This window comes from Rhinoderma darwinii, unplaced genomic scaffold, assembly GCF_050947455.1.
Source record: "Rhinoderma darwinii isolate aRhiDar2 unplaced genomic scaffold, aRhiDar2.hap1 Scaffold_106, whole genome shotgun sequence".
NCBI classification, from domain to species: domain Eukaryota; kingdom Metazoa; phylum Chordata; class Amphibia; order Anura; family Rhinodermatidae; genus Rhinoderma; species Rhinoderma darwinii.
This window is the reverse complement of record NW_027461945.1, coordinates 712773-738636: the sequence shown is the minus strand read 5'-3', so window position 1 is coordinate 738636 and position 25864 is coordinate 712773. Positions and strand designations below refer to the sequence as shown.

At 43.1% G+C, this 25864-nt stretch overlaps 3 protein-coding genes and 2 long non-coding RNA genes across 7 annotated transcripts in view; 1 reads left to right on the top strand and 4 right to left on the bottom strand.

Moving 5' to 3' along the window:
* Positions 1-25864, top strand: part of LOC142698986 (uncharacterized) — a 255149-nt gene that overhangs the window by 145649 nt on the left and 83636 nt on the right. The gene's annotated exons all lie outside the window — the stretch shown is intronic.
* Positions 6960-9294, bottom strand: LOC142698996 (uncharacterized). The gene is made up of 6 exons (XM_075847943.1): positions 9209-9294; positions 8998-9117; positions 8773-8906; positions 8453-8683; positions 8129-8358; positions 6960-8036 (listed from the first exon to the last, which is right to left on the bottom strand). Exons 1-6 carry the CDS (start codon positions 9239-9241, stop codon positions 7918-7920), a joined length of 867 nt encoding a protein of 288 aa, XP_075704058.1. The 5' UTR covers positions 9242-9294; the 3' UTR covers positions 6960-7917.
* On the bottom strand, positions 9336-11071 carry LOC142698998 (uncharacterized). Of its 2 annotated transcripts, XM_075847945.1 has the most exons (3): positions 9921-11071; positions 9512-9838; positions 9336-9416 (listed from the first exon to the last, which is right to left on the bottom strand). In XM_075847945.1, the coding sequence occupies exons 1-2, from the start codon at positions 10269-10271 to the stop codon at positions 9533-9535; spliced, it is 657 nt and encodes a 218-aa protein (XP_075704060.1). In that variant the 5' UTR covers positions 10272-11071; the 3' UTR covers positions 9336-9416; positions 9512-9532. The 2 variants fall into 2 exon arrangements, with proteins under 2 accessions (XP_075704060.1, XP_075704059.1); XM_075847944.1 differs by lacking the exon at positions 9336-9416 and having other exon boundaries at positions 9431-9838.
* Positions 11177-14465, bottom strand: LOC142698995 (uncharacterized). Of its 2 annotated transcripts, none has more exons than XM_075847941.1 (9): positions 14134-14465; positions 13596-14045; positions 13255-13459; positions 12448-12576; positions 12230-12363; positions 11925-12149; positions 11639-11827; positions 11470-11547; positions 11177-11358 (listed from the first exon to the last, which is right to left on the bottom strand). In XM_075847941.1, the coding sequence occupies exons 1-9, from the start codon at positions 14364-14366 to the stop codon at positions 11277-11279; spliced, it is 1725 nt and encodes a 574-aa protein (XP_075704056.1). In that variant the 5' UTR covers positions 14367-14465; the 3' UTR covers positions 11177-11276. The 2 variants fall into 2 exon arrangements, with proteins under 2 accessions (XP_075704056.1, XP_075704057.1); XM_075847942.1 differs by having other exon boundaries at positions 12230-12342.
* The window catches only part of LOC142698999 (uncharacterized), a 66045-nt gene continuing 54918 nt past the window's right edge, over positions 14738-25864 (bottom strand). Inside the window, exon 5 of the long non-coding RNA XR_012865912.1 lies at positions 14738-14824. This is a non-coding gene — a long non-coding RNA (uncharacterized LOC142698999). The remainder of the gene's footprint in view (positions 14825-25864) is intronic.

Sequence of the window (25864 nt, the reverse complement as noted above, 5' to 3'; positions counted from 1 at the left end):
CCAAAAAGCTTATTGCAAAGATAAAAAAAAATCCCCAAAAGGGAAGGAGCTTGGGGCAATCCCACCAAATGTGCAACATGGTACCAGGAGCCTCCCCACACCTCCAACAATCAGCAGACACATTAGGAAATATCCTATGTAAAAAGGAAGGACAGCGGTACCATCTGGTAATTATTTTATAGTTTTTCTCCTGAGCAAAACAGGAAGTTGGTAACTTATGAACCAGAAAGAAAGAAGTTCCCCAGTCGTCCTCAGAATGTTGAACCCCCATTTCCTCCTCCCAATATGTGGTGAATGTCAACTGAGATTAAGAGTATCCCGGTTTGAGGATCCCATGTAAATAGGACAGTACATGAGAAGGAGCAGAAGTCAAAGACAGATAACGTTCCAGAGGAGTCTTATCCTGTAGCAACACAAGACAATCACCCATGGAAGAGAGATATGAACGCAACTGAAAGTAGGGCCACCACATTGATTGTCTCCCCGGGCAGGCCTCAGAGACAGCAGCAAGCTACAAAATTGCACCATCAGGTGTAAGGGTCTGAGCCAAATATCCGCCATCCTGTCTCCCCAACAGAGAAATGTGTCCACACCCACCGCCGGAGGGAAGGAAGGATTATCAAACAGAGGAGTCAAAGGACCCGGACGGTGAGCAAGGTCCAGTGTACCAAGGATCCGCTCCCATACCACAAGAAATTGACGTGTGAGGAAAGGCAGAGAAGACGTTGGTCGCTGGAAGCCAGACAACCAAGGCAAAGAGGATAATGCAAGAGAGGACATATTATTCTCAATACGCACCCATTGCTTACCCGCAGCTGCACGGTACCAATCCACCAACCTCATGAGGATTGCAGCTTGGTGGTATTGCTTAAAGTCCGGCAAATCCGCACCCCCCTCCACCTTGAGCCTACTCAGAACAGAAAATCTAATCCGCGGCTTAAAAGAGCCTCATACAAATTTGGTTATGGCCCTATGCAAGGTCTTAAAGAAGGACGCAGGAACCACAATGGGTACAGTTTGAAATATGTACAGAAATTTAGGTAAAATATCCATTTTAACAGCATTGATACGCCCGAACCACGACATGCGCCGACCCCCAAATGCCTCCAACTCTCACAAGGTACGCTGTAAGATAGGTGTGTTGTTCAAGGTAAACAGGTCAGGCAAATGTGTGGGGATATGTATCCCTAAATATTTTAAAGATACAGTTTGCCACTTAAACGGGAAAACCCGAGCAAGATGAGCAGCTAGAGGGGCGTCCAGAGATACATTCAGCGCCTCCAATTTAGAATAATTGACCTTGAAGTTACTCAAGTGACCAAATTGATCAAACTCCCCAGTCAAAGATGGCAAAGAAATCATAGGAGTTCATCAGCGTACAGTGCTAACTTGTGATGCTGAGCACCAACACATATGCCCTTAATGCTAGGGTTAGTCCGCAGTGCCACAGCCAGGTTTTCCATGACTAACACATATAACAGAGGCGAAAGTGGGCACCCCTGTCTTGTTCCTTTTGTTATAGGCAAAGAATCAGACAAAAGACCATTAACTCGTACCCGAGCTGTAGGCCTATGATATAACGCCATAATCCTATCCACCATTGTAGAGCCAAGTCCGACCTGAGTCAAGACACTGCGGAGAAACAACCAGTCTACCCTATCAAAAGCCTTTTCGGCATCGACAGAACGTAGGCACATCGGTATCTTGCGTGTCTGGCAATAGGATATTAAAAGCAGGGTCTTGTTAGTATTATCACGGGCTTCTCTACCACGCACAAATCCCACCTGATCATCCGCAACCAAGCCCGGTAATAATGGAGAAAGTCTGAAGGCAATCAATTTCGCAAAGATTTTCACATCTACATTAATCAATGAAATGGGCCTAAAATTTGCACACGTCGTGGGGTCCTTACCCGGTTTTGGTAGAAGAGTAATAAGAGCCTCAAGAGACTGAGGCGCAAAGGGACAAGAGGAAGACACAGTGTTAAAGACTTTTGTCAAAAAGGGAGCAAGTTAATCCTTGAACGTCTTATAAAATATATTGTTGAACCCATAAGGTCTTGGACTTTTGCCCAAAGGAGAGTCCCCAATCGCCTGCAAGACTTCCGATTCCAAAAATTCTCCCCCAAGTCCCAAGGCGACCCCATCCTCCAAAGACGGCAGGGCCGTATCCTGTACATACTGATCGATTTTTCCCCGCAACGCATCAGCCTGCATATCCTGAAAATGACCTTTGAGGTTATACAAAGTAGAATAATATTGTCTAAAACATTCAGTGATACCGACTGGGTCATGAACCTCACCGCCAGTGGGACACGCAATTTTAGGGATATATGATGCTTGCGTACGGGGATGTAAAATCTGCGCTAAAGACCGACCACATTTATCCGCAAATTCGTAGGAGTGTTTGCGCATCCGATCCCGAAATCTAGCATGCGATTGATCTAGCACAGAACGCAGGGATTCTCGCGTCGTAGCAAGCTCAGAAAAAACCTGTGAGGAAGAAGGAGCACGCTTATGACTGAACTCCAACTCTTGTTTCCGCTCCAGGAGCCGTGCAATAGCCACCCCTTTTTGCCTTTTGAAACGAGCCCCGTGCTGAATTAGGACACCCCTAACCACGCACTTCAATGCCTCCCACTGTAAAGGTAACGGAGTAGAGTCATGAGCGTGCACAGCGAAAAAAGAGCTAAGTGTATCTTTGAGAGCTGACATACAGACCGTATCCCGCAAGATATTATCATTAAGCTTCCAAGACTGGAAACTGGTCACCGAATCAGGGAAGGTAAGGGATAAAAAAAACGGTGCATGGTCCGACCAAAACATGGCCCACCTCAGAAGTAGGGTGCCAAGTAAGCAAGTGATGGCTAATGTGAAAGGCATCTAAACGACTGTACATATTGTGCAACGGAGAGAAATAAGTATATTCTCGTACCTGAGGATGGAGAACCCTCCACACGTCAATCAATTGCATAGAGTGCATTGTAGTCTTCAAGGCCGCCAAGTGTGTCTTAGGAACAGCAGACCTGCCCGAGGAGGTATCAAGCCTGGAGTCAAATGTCAAATTAAAGTCACCTTCCACAAGTAAAACACCCTCCGAAAACTCCTCTAATTTCCTGAGAAATACCCGGCACACCCGAGCCTGATCCTGATTAGGAAGATAAAAGTTAGCTAATGTGAAAATCTTATTCCTAATGGACAGCTTAAGAAAGACAAACCGACCACCCGGGTCGATCAGGACATCAATGGTCTTATGAGATAGCAATTTGTGAAACCAAACCGGATAATACCGATTAGTAAACTGTGGTGTATGGCCCACCTGAAAATGAGTTTCCTGCAGGAACAGGATATGCACCCGTTCTTTGTGCATGTGATACAGTACCTGTGAGCGTTTATCAGGGACATTAAACTCTCTAACATTAAAGGTACAGACTTTCAACTGTGCCATCTCACTGTACTCAAGATGAGCAAGCCAATACTGTGAACTACTGTAACAGAGACAAAGCAGGAAGGGATAACACGACAACAAAGACAAACAGAATGGGTGAAATGATCACCCACTCCCTGATCTAATCAAGGAGAAACAATCCAAATACAGTAAACATCGGATACAACCAGTGAGTCCCTAAGAGGAGAAGTGTCAGGACAAGGTCTAGCCAGCGCTTTGCACCCCCCAGCCTAGCAATAATATGAAACATAGCTGAATTGATAAGAGATAACTGAAAAAATAAAAATAAAGGAAAAGGAAAGGAAACCAAGTGACATAATATTAGGGCCAAAGACCAATGACAGAAAGCATACCGTAGAAGGCACATGACATGGTCAGAAACAGGCAGAAAACCCCAATAAAGAACCACCCACCATACCATTTTACAGGCCCTCAGGCTTATTGGCTGTAGGGACTATGACTGTGGGCAATATAGGGGTTAATATGGGTACAGCGGGGCTAGGGGAAGTCGGTTTCTTCCCCTAATAAAAAAATTTATATCTTGAAAACTAGCTGTTGCATATAACTAATATTTGTTAGACGTGTAGCCCTTGACACACTGACCTAGCCTAAAAAAAAATCAGGGTTCTGTGACGCGCGCTTGGACCACAAAAGCCTTGTGAGCGACGGCTATTTTTACACACGTTTACAATGTAGTTCTAATAAAAAAAAGAATATCTTAAAAGCGAACCGCCTCAAAGCCATCAAACTTCTCACACCTGTAGCAGTTGACACTATGCCCTACCCTAAAAAATTTCAAGGGTCTGCGTCGCAGTTTTAGGCCCCAAAAGCCTCTTTTGCTGCTCCTGTTTAACGCACAGAGTGCATAATTTACGATTTAATTTTAATAAATGAACAATATTATAGATACTAGTTGTGCAAAAGGCCTAATTTTTCATACACATCTAGCCTTTGACGCTCTGACCTACCATATAAAAAGTCAGGCCAGTAGGACAGATGTAGCCCGCGCAGCGGGCCAAAAATGTAGGCCTTTTTCACTAAAATGGGTATAAATAATAATTTTCCACAATGCTGTCCCAGAGCATTTCACAACCAGCAACGAACCGCGGGTCTGATAGAATCAACCGAGGCGTCCATTCGTTCGCCTTGCAAAGCCGAACAATACGACACCTGACTCGGTCGTCTTTTCTGAAAGGGGACTCCTCTTTTGCCCCATAAACATGGCGGAATTTCCATAATAGGAGCTTAATATGGATAGGTTTTCCAATTTTTTTCCGTAACCGCTGAATGTAGAGTTATGAGCCCCGAAGCTATTATACGTCACCATCTCCTGAGTATGTACGCCAAGACTCGTGATGATACGTTGCGCGGTTAGCGAGGTCACTTCTCGTTAGCGACGCCTGTTTCTAAACACGGCTTAAATTTATTTTTATAAAAAAATTAATATCTTGAAAACTAGCTGTTGCATATAACTAATATTTGTTAGACATGTAGCCCTTGACACTCTGACCTAGCCTAAAAAAATTCAGGGTTCTGTGACGCGCGCTTGGACCACAAAAGCCTTGTGAGCGACGGCTATTTTTACACACGTTTACAATGTAGTTCTAATAAAAAAAAGAATATCTTAAAAGCGAACCGCCTCAAAGCCATCAAACTTCTCACACCTGTAGCAGTTGACACTATGACCTACCCTAAAAAAATGTCAAGGGTCTGCGTCGCAGTTTTAGGCCCCAAAAGCCTCTTTTGCTGCTCCTGTTTAACGCACAGAGTGCGTAATTTACGATTTAATTCTAATAGATGAACAATATTATAGATACTAGTAGTGCAAAAGGCCTAATTTTTCATACACATCTAGCCTTTGACACTCTGACCTACCATATAAAAACTTAGGCCAGCAGGACAGATGTAGCCCGCGCAGCGGGTCAAAAATTTAGGCCTTTTTCACTAAAATGGGTATAAATAATAATTTTCCATAATGCTGTCCCAGAGCATTTCACAACCAGCAACGAACCGCGGGTCTGATAGAATCAACCGAGGCGTCCATTCGTTCGCCTTGCAAAGCCGAACAATACGACACCTGACTCGGTCGTCTTTTCTGAAAGGGGACTCCTCTTTTGCCCCATAAACATGGCCGAATTTCCATAATAGGAGCTTAATATGGATAGGTTTTCCAATTTTTTTCCGTAACCGCTCAATGTAGAGTTATGAGCCCCGAAGCTATTATACGTCACCATCTCCTGAGTATGTACGCCAAGACTCGTGACGATACGTCACGCGGTTAGCAAGGTCAATTCTCGTTAGCAACGCCTGTTTCTAAACACGGCTTAAATTTATTTTTATAAAAAAATTTATTTCTTGAAAACTAGCTGTTGCATATAAGTAATATTTGTTAGACATGTAGCCCTTGACACTCTGACCTAGCCTAAAAAAATTCAGGGTTCTGTGACGCGCGCTTGGACCACAAAAGCCTTGTGAGCGACGGCTATTTTTACACACGTTTACAATGTAGTTCTAATAAAAAAAATAATATCTTAAAAGCGAACCACCTCAAAGCCATCAAACTTCTCACACCTGTAGCAGTTGACACTGTGACCTACCCTAAACAATTTCAAGGGTCTGCGTCGTATTTTTAGGCCCCAAAAGCCTCTTTAGCTGCTCCTGTTTAACGCACAGAGTTCGTAATTTACGATTTAATTTTTAATAACTAAATGATATTATAAATACTAGTAGTGCAAAAGGCCTAATTGTTCATACACATCTAGCCTTTGACACTCTGACCTACCATATAAAAACTTAGGCCAGCAGGACAGATGTAGCCCGTGCAGCGGGTCAACTATTTAGGCCTTTTTTACTAAAATGGGTATAAATAATAATTTTCCACAATGCTGTCCCAGAGCATTTCACAATCAGCAACGAACCGCGGGTCTGATAGAATCAACCGAGGCGTCTATTTGTTCGCCTTGCAAAGCCGAACAATACGACACCTGACTCGGTCGTCTTTTCTAAAAGGAAACTTTTCTTTTGCCCCATTAACATGGCGGAATTTCCATATTTTGAGCTTAATATGGATAGGTTTACCAATTTTTTTCCGTAACCGTTCAATGTGGAGTTACAAGCTCCGAAGCTGTTATACGTCACCATCTCCTGAGTATGTACGCCAAGACTCGTGATGGTACATCGCGCAGTTAGCGAGGAAAATCCTCGTTAGTGACGCCTGTTTCTGCACACGGCTTCAATTTATGTTTAGGAAAAAAATTAATATCTTAAAAACTAACTGTTGCATATAACTAATATTTGTTAGACATGTAGCCATGGACACTCTCACCTAGCCTAAAAATATTCAGGGTTCTGTGACGCGCGCTTGGACCACAAAAGCCTTGTGAGCGACGGCTATTTTTACACGCTTACAATTTAGTTCTAATGAAAAACACAGCGAGTTACGCTGTTTACATAACTCACGAACATATAACGTTTTTCATGATCGCAAAACATCTCGCTCAGCCGCAACACAGTTTTTATGAAGATTAAAAAATATATACATTTATTGAATACATCCAAACATCCCAGAACCCAACAAATAAAAGTGCTATTGTTCTCTGTGCATTTTAAGTCCATTAAAAGTCCATGTTTTTAAGATTCTTATTTCTTCTTCCATTGGTCTAAAATGTATTTTGCTCTGGGACCTTTTTTCCCCAGAGCTGATGTCCTAAAGTCCTCTTTATTTTCTCTTCTTCCGGCCGGTGGTTTTGAAGCAATCCTATGATTGAAAGATCATAGATTATTAATAATTAGTATCTCATGCTTACTTTACTAACGGTCCTAATTGTATTCATTAATCCTCTACAATTTTATGAATATAACTCTAATCTTTATTTATTTTTTCTTAAACAGGCAAACCAGGACCCCAATGACCTCTGCTATAAGACAGTTGATGATTGTGAACCCACGATCACTGAGGAACCCAAAGAGGTTTTCCATGCATTTTCCAGCACATATCAGCTCAGAAACATCATGATAGTGAATTGCATGGCCTTTAGATGCTACATTTGCCAAGTTGTTCCTAGCAATAGCAAGGGTAGCCTTTATATCCTCATCGCTGCTGTGCTTCATGCATTTTTTGTGCAGGTTCCCAGCATCAACTCTGTCTTATAGCAGATGGGGCAGGTCATTGGGGTCCTGGTTTGCCTGTTTAAGAAAAAATGAATAAGGATTACAGTTACATTAATAACATTGAAGAAGATTAATGCATATCGTTAGGACCGTTAGTAAACTAAGAATGAGACATACTACGCTGCTTCTGTAACTGCCATTCACTACTATTGGAGTCACGGAAACAGCGTAGCTCATTAAATAAAAAAATATATATCAATTTATTGAATACATCCAAACATCCCAGAACCCAACAAATAAAAGTGCTTTTGTTCCCTGTGCATTTTAATGTCCATCAAAAGTCCATAATTTATAAGCTTCTTATTTCTTCTTCCATTGGTCCAAAATGTCTTTTACTCTTGGACGGTTTTTTCCCCAGAGCTGATGTCCTATAGCCCTCTTTATTTCGTCTTCTTCCGGCCGGTGGTCCTGAAGCAATCCTATGATTAAAAGGTCATATAGATGATTAATAATTAGTATTAATATTGTATTGTGATAGAGAGAACAAAAAAAGAATGAACATCATTCTTACCTATTATGTAGTCCACTCGCATTCTGTTCTGCAGTTTCCTCCACCGATCGTACAGATGTTGTCCATGGATTGTGGACTCTGCATTGCATCTTTTAAGCGCTGGTGGATCCTTCTCCACAGTGAGGGGATACTTGCCTGTAAATCTTTCAAATTCTACCTCCTTAGAGCAGATTGCAGGAGGTATATTGTCTTGTGCTGTACCCATTATTAGAATATCTTCCATCGCAGCTCTGCAAAAGACACAATTATTTTAGTGAAAGAGATAATAGAAAAGAGCAAAACCAAGGGTCAAGAATATGAACATATTATTGCTCTGGTACTTACTTTGAGGTGGAAGCCTGCTCTTCCAATTCCCGTTGAATTCTGTCCGGCAACAATGATGCCTTTATCATGTTGTCTATGGTCTTCTCACAGTAGACCCGCTCTGCAGTGATGTTTGAATGCGCCAATAATTTTGAGAATATTTGTGTCTCATTGGGATTTCTGCAATTTGAGGACACAAAGGTCTCTGACATTCTCCTGACCACCTGGCTGCTCACTGGCTTTAATCCAAATCTATACAATAGAAGAAATTATTATTAAAAGAATAGTTTATAACGTTGGCATGTAGAGTGGAAATATAACTGTCACTAATAAGAACTTACCTTGTATGAAATCTTGCTACATCGTTTGAAACATTGTATAGCCTTTCTCCGGAGGTGGAGATAAAGAAGTTGGCAATAGTTTTGTTCGTCTTCAAAAGCGTAGGCCTCACTAAGTTGTGATATATTTCAAACCACTGGAAAAAAAATACATAGTCGTGAGATTGATGAACGAAAGAATGATAGATGAGAGGTGCCGTAGATTACATTATACTGTAAGATTCATACCTTTTCCTCTTCTTTATCTAGAATCAATGTTGCTGCTTGTTGTGTTGCAGTCTTGTGTTCCAGGAAAGATATTACCACGCTGCTCTCTTTTCCTGCTACTCTTTCTTTCCATTCATTGACCTACAAGATAAATAAATTGTGAAAACAAGCACTGCACAAATGTTCAAAGACAGCATTAAAAAAAACAAAAAAAAAAACAAAGGTTACTTACTGTCATATTTTGGACCACACCAGGTCGTTGCATTTTTTTTAAGACAATGATGGACTCCAAATAATTGATGATTGTTCATTTTTCGCTATCAAGGAGTGTATCGCCATTTTCAGCCATCCTCAACACCATTTGGAAAGTGGGTCCAGCAACTTTCAACAACGTTCTCAAATCGTCAGGCTTTAAAACAGTCTGAAATATGCGCTTATGTCTATTGAAAGAAAATAAATGCAGTTTAACAAATGAAAAGGCAGAAGAAATAATTAATACATATTAAATTGTGTTTTTGTCAATCTATTCTAAGACCTCATAAAACTTTTCTTAGACTTACTTCTTTGCAACAATCTCCTTGGAAATTCCTTTGTGTAGCCTCTTTTGACTAACAGAAAGAGCAGACAAGTAATTTTTGACTGCTTTGTAGGTCTTTCTGTCTTTGTGCTTTTGACATTTGACATTTTTCAGATAAGAGACGAAACGCTTCACATTCTTATGATAATTGAAGACGGTTTGATGAGTGTTTCCGATTGCCAGCAGCTTGTCAAAGTACTTGTGTGTCTCCTCAATGTCGTCGACAAATTTCAGAGATGGCTTCTTGCTGTCTATAAAATACAGGAAGCGAGCAACGTTCTCTGCCTATAATGATGAAATGGGATTAATTAAAAGGAACAGAATCTTACATAGATCTATGTTACTTACATGATGATTTGGTGCTTACCTCCTGTTTGTATCTGACGACGCCTAAGCCTGTTCTAAGGTGGTTGACAAAACCAGCGATCAACTCAGAGTTCAGAGAATGCCTCTTGTAGAATCCAGCTTCTGACATTTTCTTCCTCAATGGGTTGTTCCAGGATATCTTGGGCTCGTCAGCCAGTGTTTCCTGGTCCCTCGCATTGTTCTCTTCTTTTTCCGCATCCTCTGGCCGTTCATCCTTATCTTCCATAGTGCCTTCGTCATTTTCCTTGTCAGAGTCGCTTGTCGTGACTTCTTCTGATTCTTCTTCTTCTTCTTCTTCTTCTTCTTCTTCTTCTTCTTCTTCTTCTTCTTCTTCTTCTTCCTCCTCCTCCATTATGACATCATCTGACTGTTGACAGCTATTAAACAAAACAATATATATTATTATCACATGCAAGAAAAATATATTTCCACAACATGTATAAAGCTTGCAGGCAAAACATTTCTCACCTTTTGTGTGGACATTTTTTGTTTTTTTTCTTTGACCGCTGGCTCACATACTTTAGTTTCCAGGGCTTTTGTCATCTCATACAATACATATGTATATGTCAATACATATGTATATGTACTTATTATATATATCTATACCAAATCCCACTATAGTAACCTGTGCACAGAAGTAATCCTGATCCATGGACATGTAGTATATTGAAAATAAATTGTGCTGCACACCAATATAAGCAAAGTAAAATGATTTATTCAATTAATGAAGAGATGTGGCAAGCTTGAGAACAGTCCTAAGGCTGGACACAAAAGTCACATCTCTGCATTGATTGAATAAATCACTTTATTTTAAAAATGTGTACCTATTTCATATACATCTATTAAATGTAATATTTACTATCGTTTCTAAACTGACCTTTACAACATGTTTCTAGATACTGTTTGCATAGAAACCAGATTAGAATGTGGAATAGTGTTAAAATATATTAGTCCATGCCAAGGTGTCGATACTGGCAGAGTGGAGGTGACACATTTATATTGTTAGACTAAGCTGGCTCCGGCCAGGGGACAGTCATAATTGCCACTGTATTGTTTCAGCCAAACACATGTTTCAGCCACGTGTGAAATATTTCAATACACATACCACACTTTTGTTTTAGTATTCTCTAAAGTTGAGTTAATTTTTAATATAATAATTTATTTAGTAATTGATAATATATATATATATATATATATATATATATATATATATATATATATATATATATATATATATATATATATTTCTTATGGCAATTTCAATGCATATGTTTAAGTAGCCTCTAAGTATATGTATATGTATGTATTTATATATATGTATATATATATATATATATATATATATGTCTAAAGGAAATTAACTATCGATGCGCCTGAGCAGAACAACAGGGACTCTTTTGATTGCAGATAGTGATGTATCCCTCGACGTCACTTCAGCCCTTTGATAAAAGAAGAAAATAAATACTGATGTTAAAACAAAATGTGAGACATACAGTTTAATAAGCATATTAGTTTACAAAGTAAGGTCAATAAATGTATTTTATTATTACCCAGAGGAGCTCCCTTCCCCTCTCTGCCTCTGTGCCCTGGACCGTGTTCGGATGAACAATGAGGATGGTACTTGTGCTCTGAAAAAATAACCAAACATTAGTATATCAATTGATAAGTCTAACACAACTAAACTGAGGACATTTATAATAAAACTGAGAGTTTATCTACTTTGAAGTCCAATCATCATCATCATCATCATCATCATCATCATCATGATCAGCCAAGCTTTCTTCTTCTCCTCGGTCAGTTGATTCACTCCAGTCCTCTTTGGCACTGTAATCTTGTTCCTGGGCTTCTTCGTGGGATGTGATGTCTTCTCTTTGGATTCCCTGGCCTCCTTCCTGAATGTTCTCTTGTCTATAGGGTAGACATAGAAAAAATCAAGCATTAAACTTCTAAAACAAATCATGTAATATTATACAGTATATATTATTTCCCTCCCACAATAAATTACCTTGAAGTGCTGGCTTGGGGCTGCTCACCACCGGCTTGCATTACCAGCATATAACCATGGCATATGTCCGTCAGTGTCTTCTCACGATAGTTTCTTTCCGCTGTCATGTTGGTGTGTGCCAAATATTTGGCAAACAGACACTTTTCAGAGTCAGAAAAATTAGGGAGAGTCCAAGTTTCGCAAATCCTCCTGACAAGCTGACTGGTGATGTTGGGTAGTTTATATCTAGAAAGGAAAATAGAAAAACATAATACATACACAGCACTTAGAATTGAATAAAGACAGGTGACTTTTAAGAAACTTACTTTGTGTGGTACCGCAGGATGTCATTGGAAACATTATAAATTTCCTTTCCAGATGTAGAGAGGAAAAATACTTCTGTTGGCATGTTGTTCTTTAGCAGCATTGGTCTTACTATCTCAAAGTAGACATTAAACCACTAGGGGAGGGATACAAATAAAGAGATTATTGAAAAGCATCTTTACAACTCCATAAAGTAAGTAGGAGCCTTATAGAAACTTACCATTTCTTCCTCCTTTGTTAGCACATAGGTTGCCACTTGGTGTGTAGAGGTCTTGTGTAACTTGACCCCAACAACTACCAGGTCTAAACCCAAATATCTGTGAGTGATCCTCTCATTCCACTCTGAAACCTATGAGTCAAAAGGAAAAAGTATGAGGGACAGGAAAGCAAATTATTTATTGAATATAATTTTCCTATCAATTCTAAGTTCACATCATACCATGTCAGTAGCTACTGGTTTTGGGAGAATAGATTGGATTATGGGAATATGTCAACAGAAGCTGCTCCCTGCCATGGAGCTAGGGATTAAGGGATTAACCAAGTAGAGGTGACAAATTTATATTGTTAACTGCATCTGGCTCCAGCCAGGTGTGACATATTTTTAATGTGCATGACACTGTATTGTTACAGCCCAATCCCTGAGCCAGCTATGTGTGAGATTTGTCAATGTACTTGCCACTGTATTGTGTTAGCCCAACACTACGCCAAGCCACTTGTGATTTTTTTTTCTATACATATGCCACTCTTTTGTTTCAGCATAATTTCTGCCTCTAGCCAGGTGTAAGGTTTTTACATAGATTATTCACTCTGTTCTTGCAGACAAATATCCGACTTTAATAAGCTAACATTAACCTTATGCAGGCTTCACACCATTATCGGCCTTCAGGGCTCCCCTACACTATTAAAAGTATTTAACTGCAGCCATAAGGCCTCCAGACACTTCTCTAAAAAGCACCCCAAAGCATAACCATAACAGGGTAGGAAAACAAAATGACGCAGAAAAACAGAGGAGGAGAAAGCTACTTACAGTCATATGTCTGACAACACCTGGCCGTTGCAGATGCCTCAAAATAAGCAGGGCCTCAAGATAATAAATAATTTCAAGTTGAGTGTCTCGCTTCATGTGTCTGTCTTTTGCAGCTTTGAGGCATTTCAGGAAGGTTGGCTTTGCCACAACTAAAAGCCTCTGACATTCCGGGGGTGTTTTCATAGAATTTGTCAATGACTTGTATCTAAACACAAAGTAAAGAGAAATGATTTTATTGTATATACACAAGTAATAAAGAGTAGTAGCAATATCTAAAATAAATATATACCTATTTGAGGTTTCATACTTTGTCTAAGGATACATTTGAGTTCATAACTCACCGTTTGCTGACAACTTCTCTTGAAATTCCCTTAGATAGCCTCTTTTGAATGTCCTCTGTAACATCCATAAAGAAGTTGCAGGACTTAAACAGCCTTGGTCTTTGTGCAGAGAGATTGGTCGCTCTCAGCTGATACGTCATGAACCTCCGGATATGTTTTAGGTAATTAAAGACAGTCTGGTTTGCAAGCTTCAGGTCACGCAGCTTTGTAAAAAAGGAGTTAACCTTCTCAATGTTGCTGACAAAGTCCAGATTGGGACGCTGCGGGTTCATGTAATAAAGGAACCTTGCCAAATTTTCAACCTCCTGCTTGTAGTTGGGCACATCCAATGTGTGCTGCAAATAGTCGGCAAAGCCCTTCAGTATTGGTTCGTCCAATGAATGTCGCTTGTATAGTCCAGCAGCCTTCATCTTCTGTCTTGTGACCACCGTCCATTTTGTCTGTAGGATTCTGTAATTTTGGAGAAAAGTGCAAGACATCAGATTTGACACATTTGACAGCCACAGAGAATACGTAAGGAGTATCTATGTACACTGACCTCTGTGTCCTGTCATCAAAGTTTCCTGTAGTTCCGCTTTCTTGATTGGATTCTTCCTCAGACTCTAGTTGAAGCTGAAAGTCTCTATCACTTTCCTCCTCTGCGCTGTCATCTTCATGTGCTCTTCTGCCTTCTTCATTGTGTTGGTCTTCCCTCGGGTCTTCAGGCTGTGCAAGGAATAGTGTGTCTGTAACTTCTTCCTCAGGATCTGCAGGGATCAGTGTGACCTCCATTTCCTCATCAGGGACTGGTATGGCTGCAATATCCTCTACAGCCGCTGTGTGATGTGGCACAGTAAGGACAGTTGATGCAGAGGTTGATGGTCTTCCATATTGTACATTACTGTAAAATATAAAAAGCAACGTGAGTATAAGTGTAAACACTGGAGAGCTATGAGACATAAGCAGACAGGGGTGACACATACCTGGCCACAGTTGGTTTGTTAATGATCAAAAAGCCCCTGTCCTCGAGGAAGGGGACAACGTTTTCCAATGAGCCAAGAGAGATGATCTCTTGGTAACTGATTGCAGTGCCCTTAGATGCAATTTTCACCAGGGTTTTCCTGGCCAATGCCACAGTGGCTTTTATCTCCTCATCGCTGCTGAACCTCATACACTTTCTCCTCAGATATGTAGAGAATAATGTCTGTGTACGGTAACATACTGGGCATGTCATAGGAGTTCTGTTTTGCCTGTTGAAAGACATGAGGTTTTGGATTTAAAAATGTCCTAAGTAATATAGCTTAGTTTGAAATATACCCAAACTGCAATCTCAAAAATAGTCACAAGATGTCCCACTACATGCATACTGATTTGTTTCAGGCAGGCTACCTGAACAATGCCTGGGCTTGTACACTATGGCCTACTGAAAATAAAATGACACCTCTTCCCTAGCCCATGGCTCACCATGATTTCACTATACAATTTGCCTGAACTGAACATTAATGATGGATATAAATATACGTTAATAAACATATTTACTAACAATTTGGCTGCAGACTCCATTCCTGTAACTAGAACTTGTTGTCCTAAAGATGTATATTTGAGTAAAAAAACCAATAAATCTTTTAGAAGCCGTATCCAAAAGGCAGATGATGTAGGTATCCAGGTACAATGTCTCAAGTGTAGTATTGAATAAGGTGAATAGCAAAAAAATAATGCAATCCAAGAAGGAGATCAGTCAATAGCTTTCAAGGAAACTTCCAAACTGACTGAAAATGCCTCAGTGTTTTAAACTGTTTTATAGTGTGAGGTTGATGCTTTGTAAGAAGATCCTCTTACACAAACAACAAACAGAGCCTGTGATAGGAGAGTTTGAATGATGCACAAAAGCTTATCTGCCTTTTTAGTGGCTGAGGAGAATAACAGAGATAAAACTACAGACTCATGCTGAAAACCTGATAATACAATTGTTTGAATATAATAGGACATTTACATTTATTAAATGTGATATTTACTATCATTTCTATTTCATATACACTATACCTATTTCATATACACCTATTAAATGTAATATTTATTATCGTTTCTAAGCTGACCTTTACAACACGTTTTTTGCTACTGTTTTTATAGAAACTAGATAGGTATGTGGCATAGTGTTAAAATATATTAGAGTATGTACATTTTAATATGGTGCCCCCATAGCTGCACCATACAGTGTAATGCTCCCCATAGCTGTCCCATACAATTTAATACCCCCATAGCTACACCATACACTGTGATGCCCCCATAGCTGCACCATACCGTATAATGGCCGGATCATGACACGGATTTGAAACAGAACCGTGTGCCCGATGGACGCGAGCTAGGCGTCCATTCGTTCACCTTGCAGAGCCGAACAATATGACACCTGACTCTGTCGTCTTTTCTAAAAGGGTACCCCTCTTTTGCCCAATAAACATGGAGGAATTCCCTTATTAATTTATTTTTATTACAATAATTCTTGTAATAATAATGTTGTTATATTGTATAATATGTAAATATGGTTTATGCCTATGCTTAACTTTAAAGTGTAGCTAAATGTTTGGCAAACTTCTGACATGTCAAAGTGACATGTCAGAAGTTTGGATTGGTGGGGGTCTGAACACTGAGACCCCCACCAATCGCTAGAACAAAGCTGCTGAGCGTTCACACGAGTGCTTCAGCTGTTTTGTTTTAGCGATTGGTGGGGATCTCAGTGCTCGGACCCCCACCAATCCAAACTTCTGACATGTCACTGTGACATGTCAGAAGTTTGTCAAACATTTAGCTACACTTTAATTTTGTGTTCTGTATTAATAAAGTTGTTATGTTGTATTATATGTAAAGTTGGTTTCGGCCTATTCTTACAGTGTACCTAAACGTTTATCAAACTTCTGACATGGTTTTAGTGCAGCTATGGTGCCCCCATAGCTGCACCATTAATTTTAATATGGTGCCCCCATAGCTGTACCATACAGTGTAATGCTCCCACAGTTGCACCATACAGTATAATGCCCCCCATAGCTGTCCCATACCATTTAATACCATAGGTACAATGTCTCAAGTGTAGTATTGAACAAGGTGAATAGCAAAAAAATAATGCAATCCAAGAAGGAGATCAGTCAATAGCTTTCAAGAAAACTTCCAAACTGACTGAAAATGCCTCAGTGTTTTAAACTGTTTTATAGTGTGAGGTTGATGCTTTGTAAGAAGATCCTCTTACACAAACAACAAACAGAGCCTGTGATAGGAGAGTTTGAATGATGCACAAAAGCTTATCTGCCTTTTTAGTGGCTGAGGAGAATAACAGAGATAAAACTACAGACTCATGCTGAAAACCTGATAATACAATTGTTTGAATATAATAGGACATTTACATTTATTAAATGTGATATTTACTATCATTTCTATTTCATATACACTATACCTATTTCATTAAATGTAATATTTATTATGGTTTCTAAGCTGACCTTTACAACACGTTTTTTGCTACTGTTTTTATAGAAACTAGATAGGTATGTGGCAGTGTTAAAATATATTAGAGTATGTACATTTTAATATAGTGCCCCCATAGCTGCACCATACAGTGTAATGCTCCCACAGTTGCACCATACAGTATAATGCCCCCCATAGCTGTTCCATACAATTTAATACCCCTATAGCTGCACTATACACTGTGATGCCCCCCATAGCTGCACCATACTGTATAATGGTGTATAATGGCCGGATCATGACACGGATTTGAAACAGAACCGTGTGTCCGATGGACGCGAGCTAGGCGTCCATTCGTTCACCTTGCAGAGCCGAACAATATGACACCTGACTCTGTCGTCTTTTCTAAAAGGGTACCCCTCTTTTGCCCAATAAACATGGTGGAATTCCCTTATAAATTTATTTTTATTACAAAATTAATATCTCCAAAACTAACCGTTGAATATCCCTTATATTTATTACACATGTAGCCCTTAACACTGTGACCTATCCTAAAAAATTAGGGGTGATAGGCATGCATGCAGTAGCTGTTTGGATGTGGATTTTTGAAATGACCGAGTTTTTGGTAGAAGGCACTGATGAATATAAGATAAGTGTGTTTACCAATTAATCTGTGTTTTTACACAGATCCATATGAAATCAGATTTGACATGGTATTATCACACGAGAAAGATCTTTAAAGCCCCTGGACACATATTGCACCCAGAGTGCATTTCTTGACATGTTGTGGTAGTCACCCCAAAATGTAAGTCAGCCCCCCCCCCATAACTCCTGTGAGGGTTTGTAACACTTCTTTGAGTGTATCCCATAACAGGGCTTAGGAAGGGGTGATAGGCATGCATGCAGTAGCTGTTTGAATGTGGATTTTTGAAATGATCGAGTTTTTGGTAGAAGGCACTGATGAATATAAGATAAGTGTGTTTACCAATTAATCTGTGTTTTTTCAGAAATCCATCTAAAAATAGATATGACACAGATTTTCGTGGGTCCGATGGACGCGAGCTAGGCGTCCATTCGTTCACCTTGCAGAGCCGAACAATATGACACCTGACTCTGTCGTCTTTTCTAAAAGGGTACCCCTCTTTTGCCCAATAAACATGGTGGAATTCCCTTATAAATTTATTTTTATTACAAAATTAATATCTCCAAAACTAACCGTTGAATATCCCTTATATTTATTACACATGTAGCCCTTAACACTCTGACCTATCCTAAAAAAATTAGGGGTGATAGGCATGCATGCAGTAGCTGTTTGGATGTGGATTTTTGAAATGACCGAGTTTTTGGTAGAAGGCATTGATGAATATAAGATAAGTGCGTTTACCAATTAATCTGTGTTTTTACACAGATCCATATGAAATCAGATTTGACATGGTATTATCACACGAGAAAGATCTTTAAAGCCCCTGGACACATATTGCACCCAGAGTGCATTTCTTGACATGTTGTGGTATTCACCCCAAAATGTAAGTCAGCCCCCCCCCCCATAACTCCTCTGAGGGTTTGTAACACTTCTTTGAGTATATCCAATAACAGAGCTTAGGAAGGGGTGATAGGCATGCATGCAGTAGCTGTTTGGATGTGGATTTTTTGAAATTATCGATTTTTTGCTAAATGGCCACTGATAAACGTGAAATCCATCTAAAAACAGATATGACATGGTATTATCACACGAGAAAGATATCTAAATACCACATATAGCACCCAGAGTGCAAGTTTCTTACAAGGGCTCAGAACACTGCTGTGAGTACCACACTAGTAAGGACCTATGTGTGCTCTTTTACTGTGAGCTCTATGCACCCCAAGTTTCTATATGCACCCCAAGTTCCATGTGAAGGCTCAGAACACTGCTGGGAGTGTGCCACATCAGTAATGCATCAATGTATGCAGTTTTGAGTCACCTTTATGTGCTATGTTACTGTGAGCTCTATGTGAACCTTCTGTGCTCCAAAAGTCAACCTGGTAGTCAATAATAGCAGAACTGCTGTTTTCAGTGCTTCAGAACTTTCATCCTGTAACCATCCAAACATCAATGTACTTTCACTACCACCTCCCTGTAAAGCTATAGTGCTTAGATAGCACCCAGAGTGAAATTTTGACATTTTGGGGCGGTCACCCCAAAATATGAATATGCACCCCAAGTTCCATGTGAAGGCTCAGAACACTGCTGGGAGTGTGCCACATCAGTAATGCATCAATGTATGCAGTTTTGAATCACCTTTATGTGCTATGTTACTGTGAGCTCTATGTGAACCTTCTGTGCTCCAAAAGTCAACCGGTAGTCAATAATAGGAGAACTGCTGTTTTCAGTGCTTCAGAACTTTCATCCTGTAACCATCCAAACATCAATGTAATTTCACTACCACCTCCCTGTAAAGCTATAGTGCTTAGATAGCACCCAGAGTGAAATGTTGACATTTTGGGGCGGTCACCCCAAAATCTGAATATGCACCCCAAGTTCCATGTGAAGGCTCAGAACACTGCCGGGAGTGTGCCACATCAGTAATGCATCAGTGTTTTTAATTTTAACCGCACAGTGTGTGTTACAGTGCCATCGGATTCTTCGGTGATGCACAAACCTGAACCTAGCATCTTCGGTGGTCCCAAAAGAGGAACCTGGAATCGCTTTAGATGTAAAAAGAAGAACCTGGCATCGTTGAAGATGTAGAGTCAACTTCCCGGGAACCTTCCTGAGAACAAGCTGTTTGTTCCCCTGCAATTCCGGCTAAGGGTACTTAGGGAAAATCATGACTCCGCACTATCTGGCCATCCAGGCATCCTGGGTACCAAACACCTCATTTCCAGAAATTATTGGTGGCCTGGGTTGCCTAAAGACGTTAAGGCCTACGTCGCCGCTTGTGAGGTTTGTGCTAGGTCCAAGACTCCCAGGTCCCGACCAGCGGGCTTACTGCGTTCGTTGCCCATTCCCCAGAGACCTTGGACACATATCTCCATGGATTTTATCACCGATTTGCCTCCATCCCAAGGCAAGTCGGTGGTGTGGGTGGTGGTGGACCGCTTCAGTAAGATGTGCCACTTTGTGCCCCTCAAGAAACTACCCAACGCCAAAACGTTGGCTACCTTGTTTGTCAAACAAATCCTGCGTCTCCATGGGGTCCCTGTCAATATTGTTTCGGACAGAGGGGTACAATTTATTTCATTGTTTTGGAGAGCCTTCTGTATGAAGTTGGGGATTGATCTGTCCTTCTCCTCTGCCTTCCATCCTGAAACCAATGGCCAAACGGAGAGGACTAATCAATCTCTAGAACAATACTTAAGGTGTTTTGTCTCTGACTGTCAATTTGATTGGGTCTCTTTCATTCCCCTCGCCGAATTTTCCCTTAATAACCGGGTCAGTAACTCGTCAGGGGTCTCTCCTTTTTTTTGTAATTTTGGGTTTAATCCACGGTTCTCCTCCGTTTCACCTGGTAGTTCCAACAATCCCGAGGTAGAGGTCGTTCATCGGGAACTGTGCACAGTCTGGGCCCAGGTTCAGAAAAACCTAGAGGTGTCCCAGAGCGTACAAAAAACTCAGGCTGATAAAAAACTTTCTGATAACCCCCTGTTTATGGTCGGGGATCTGGTGTGGTTGTCGTCTAGGAACTTGCGTCTCAAGGTTCCGTCCAAGAAGTTTGCTCCCCGGTTTATTGGGCCATATAAGGTCATTGAGGTCCTCAATCCTGTCTCCTTTCGGCTGGAGTTACCCCCGTCTTTTCGGATACACGACGTGTTTCATGCCTCCCTCCTCAAACGCTGCTCCCCGTCCTTGGCTCCCTCGAGGAGACCTCCTGTTCCCATCCTCACCCCTGAGGGGGTGGAATTCGAGGTGGCCAGGATTGTGGACAGCAAGATGGTCCAAGGCTCCCTCCAGTACCTGGTCCATTGGAGAGGATACGGGCTCGAGGAGAGGACTTGGGTACCCGCCCGGGATGTTCACGCTGGGGTATTGGTCAGGAGGTTCCACCTGCGTTTCCCCAGTAAGCCAGCTCCACTTAGAAAGGGTCCGGTGGCCCCTCATAAAAGGGGGGGTACTGTAAAGCATCTGCCAGGCACAGCTTCAGGGTTAACTCCCAGAACTAATCAGTCAGCACCTGAGAATACATCCCTGAGACTGACTCCTGCTTCCACCATTCAGGCTGGCAGGCTTAGGAGTGGGAGAGCCTATCGTAACCTGGCCAGACTCAGCTAACTCCCGCCCTCGGTCTATTTAAGCCTGCACTTCCTGTCCCTCGGTGCTTGTGATTCTTTCCTTGTGGTTTCCTGGCCCAGCTACAGCTCCTGCTATTTTTGATCCTGCTCCATACAGACCCTGGCTTACCGACTACTCTTCTGCTTTTCGTTTTGTACCTCGCACACTCCTGGCTTGGCTCGGCTCGTTCACCACTCTGGTTGCTCACGGTGTTGCCGTGGGCAACGGCCCCTTTTCCTTGCTTGTGTTCCTTTGTATGTTTGTCGTGTTTGTCGTGCACTTACTGAGCGCAGGGACCGCCGCCCAGTTGTACCCCGTCGCCTAGGGCGGGTCGTTGCAAGTAGGCAGGGACAGAGTGGCGGGTAGATTAGGGCTCACTTGTCCGTCTCCCTACCCCCTGCCATTACATATCCACGTAAAAAGCCCCATTCCAAAAACAACCCAACAGCCGTTGGCTTTCTGGATGAACTGGCAACAACCTGAAAGCCGCCTCAATGTCGGTTTTCGCTAACAGCGCGCCGGGACCCGCAGCACGAATTAACCCCACCGCCTTATCGAATGAGGTATACACTACGGAACACAACTCGTGATCAATCCCGTCATTTACCGACAAACCCTTGGGAAACGATAAATGCTGAATCAAACGAAATTTTTGGGGCTCGCGCTTTGGCACAATACCCAATGGGGAAACCACTAAATCTTTTATTGGCGAATCAACAAAAGGCCCCGCCATGCGACCCAACGAAACCTCTTTAAACAATTTTTCCGATACGACCTCAGCATGCAAGTAGGCCGACTTAAGATTCCTCCGCGTAACCGGAACCTCATAAGGAGGCGGGGGAATAATAAAACCCACACAAAACCCTTCAAAAATTAACTTGGCCGCCACCCTATCCGGATACTCATTTAGATAAGGGGCCATCCTTTCCACCCTCACCGGTGACAACCCCTTGACTAGCCGAGGAGGGCTGGTTCCCTGACCTCTTCTTCCGCATACATTTTGCAGCCCCGTGGTATGCACCGTTACACTCTGAACACACGTGCTTGAACTTGCACGTGGCCCCGAACTTACACTGGCCATCGTTAAATTGCCAGCAGAATCCCAACTTTGCCCCGGCACCTTGCCCGGCCTGACTGGACTGGCCCCCCTGGCCGACGCTCCCGGGAAAGGACTGCCTAACCGGAGCCGTAACCCTTAACCAAAGAGCAATATCCTTCTGGTTCCACCGAATCGCCGGCCGAACCGCTTTTCGCTGACGGAATTGCTCGTCGTATCTTAGCCACGCCTGCCCCCCGTACGCCCTATGGGCCTCCCCAATGGCATCAAAATAGCAAAACAACGCCGAACAATTTTCCGGCGCCTTTTCCCCTATCACACTGGCTAATATGTCAAACGCCTGCGACCAATTGACGAACGTCTGCGGGATAAGCCTATACCGCCGACGTTCCTCCTCATCCTTCTTACTCTCGTCCCGCTTGCTCTTATCCAAATTGAATTTAGCAAGCGGCAGCAGAGAAAAAATCTCGACATATTCGTCCTTCCAGATCCGCTCACGCACCTCCTGCTTTAAATGCGCCCCCAACGGACCTTCGAAGCAAACATACACCTCCCCCCGAGCGCGATCATCAATACGCACCCTATCGCCATCTTTTTGGGCCTCGGTCTGTACTGACACCGCGACCGCCTGTAACGATCCAACTACCCGGGGACCTTACCAAACTACCACCGGGGACACCTCCGTAACTACTGGCGCCGCCGCCCTATCTAGACGCCCGACCAGCTCCCGCAAGCAACCCGCTAAATCCGCTAGACCCGCGCCGTCGCGCCCGACCACGCCGCTACCGGCAGCCGATGCTACGCTTGCTGCCCCCCCACCGACACCCGACATAAAAATCGCTGGATATGGCAAAGACGGAGTTATGCACTCACCGGGCTGCACAGGCGCTGTGTTCCTGTCAGCCGGACCATCCTGACCTCGCCGATAAACGTCCAGTTCGCCTTCTTCCAGATCCTCTCTCGCAGACGACTGGCCATCCCACCGACATCTCCTACACAGGGACGACGATGCGCTGACAGATGGGCCGGCAACCTGCCGCCCGACCGCTGGGACCCAGACTTCCGACCGGACCTGTTGCCTCGTCGTCGCTGCAGCTCTAGGCGTCCGTCTTGACGATCTCGATGAAGCCTGCCCCCTGGCCGGAACATCACCAGGCGGGGCGGCCGTAGATTGTCCTCCAACTCTTGCATCCGATGGGGGAGGGGTGACAGGGAGCCCGGCCTGCGACTCCCTGTGTACCGCCGGACCTCGTCGCGGCTGGGGATTCCTGCCAGGACGCAGGGCCTGGGAAGAGGCGGCCCTCCCAGCTGCCTGGCCTTCAGCGTCCTTTGTAGGGCTCCCCCTGCGACGCCGTGTCCGCGGGACCACCTCAGGACTGAGGCGTTCTGGAGGGCGGGACCGCCGGGGAGACCCGGCCTTAGCCACCGTCGCCCCTGGAGACGCTCTCTGCCTCCTTTGAGCAGGAGCGGGTGTTGCCGACTCCCCCCCCCCCCGCCGCCATATTACTACTAGGGAGGGGGCCGGGGGAGAGAAGCCTATCCCCTTGTGCAACAGACCTCGGGTGCCGGGCTTGACGTGGCGATGCTTCGGCCCCCGGGATCCTCGTAAGTGCCGCCACGGTCTCCTCCAACCAGCCGGGACCGTGGTGAACAGCTGCAGCGCGCAGCCGCTCAAGTATGTCGGCCTCCGACATAACAGGGCACAGAGCGGGACAACGGAGGGAGCTAATGCAATTTTAGTGTTACTCCTCCCGCTGCTTCCGGCTCAATGCCGAAAGCAGCGGGAAGACCAGTAACGGCCCCCTAACTCCTCCCTGCCTCCCATCCACCTCCCCCTACCTCTCCCTCTCAGTTAACCCTTTCCCTACTAGGTCCCGTCATGGAGGCTTCCCTCTGAAGCCCTGCAGGCTGCGTCCAGCCTCTTCTAACTTGTTAAACATCTGTGTGACGGCCGATTAAGCAACGGCAGTCACACGGACCTGTATAATTCAAAGTGGCCCTTCACACGGCTGTTTCAATGGACTGAAGGGTCCGTGAGAAAACAGGACATGTCCCATTTTCTCACACATCCCTCCATAGACTCTAGTCTATGGGGGGGGGGGTGTGAGATCGCGTCCTGCAGCGCACAGATGCAACTTATACGTGAACTGCAGTTCTTTCACGTCCGAGATGCTAAACACCTGTGTGAATCCAGCATCAGGCTGCATTCAGTAGAGCGCGTGCAACCTCGGATGTGAAGAACTGATGTTTTTCACATCCGAGGTGCACCCGTGCGAGTTTTGTTATCGCGGATCCCTCAGACTAGAGTCTATGGAGGGATGCGTGAAAAAACAAAACACAAGATAGGACATGTCCTATTTTTCCAAGTACCCCTCACATGCTCTGAGACAGCCGTGTGAACGGCCCCAATGAAATACATGAGTCAGTGACAGCCATTGTTTAAATAGCGTCACACGGATGAGTTACACGCTCGTCTCAATGAGCCCCAACAGGGTCAGCGCTGCAGGACGGCCGATGCCGAGCCAATATTTATTGTATCACATCTCATAAATTTGAAGGTATTAAGAGGTTCCTGCAAAATTATATAGAAATAAATAATCTAAGCAGCGCGGATTCCTGAAAACAAGGCCCTGTCTAACCAACACGTCTACAAAAAGGTGAGAAGTGCAAATCCAGATGTCGGTCATGAGGCCGAGGTTCTAAACTGAAGCTTTTACTACTGTAACAACCTAGTAGTGAAGCTACAGATGCAGGGACAGGGACAATGTATGTACAGGGGGAAATTATTTAAGGGACAGAAGTCACAGTAGCTCCATTGTGTATCTGGACACTGCAGCGCATGTATTTGTATCGGCCTCTGCATGGTGCGTCTCCTGGATGTCCGACCCCTGGACAACTTTATGTACTTTTTTATATTAACACAACTTGATTGTGACAAAGACCTCTACAAGCCGTCAGCCTGCATAGGGGTATATTAAATAACAGTGATAAATAGGAGTAATGCACTTATGTCACTGACCATATAGCTGCGTACAGTTGGTTAATATGGGATAGAACAGAATATACAGTAAGAATCGGATGTACTGGTTTTCCAGTAAACCGAGCAGCAACACAATGCCAAGCAGCAGCTGCAAAAGCAAATACAGTTTGAGGAAGCTTAGAGAGAAACCAGTGATCTAAATAGGTAATTTTCATCTATTCACTCATTAGGCCGTGTTCACACAGCGTATGAGCGTAAATATCTAAATACGCCTGCAAACACATTACCATTGACTTTAACGTGAAACATTGTAGCTCATACAAGGAATAATTTACGCTGCAGAATTAAGTGAAATATCCCTTCTGACTTTCTACAAATCCATCTTCCATTAAAATTGAAGACTCTTTGAAAAAAATTGACTATCAGCTCCAAAAACATCTTGATCTCAGTCTGATATTAGCTTCCAATTTTTTCAGCCGGTATCCTAGCTACAAGGTGGGGGCAGTTTTGGGCTCTAGGTAGAGCAATTGAAACAAATAGAATGGGAGGTTTAA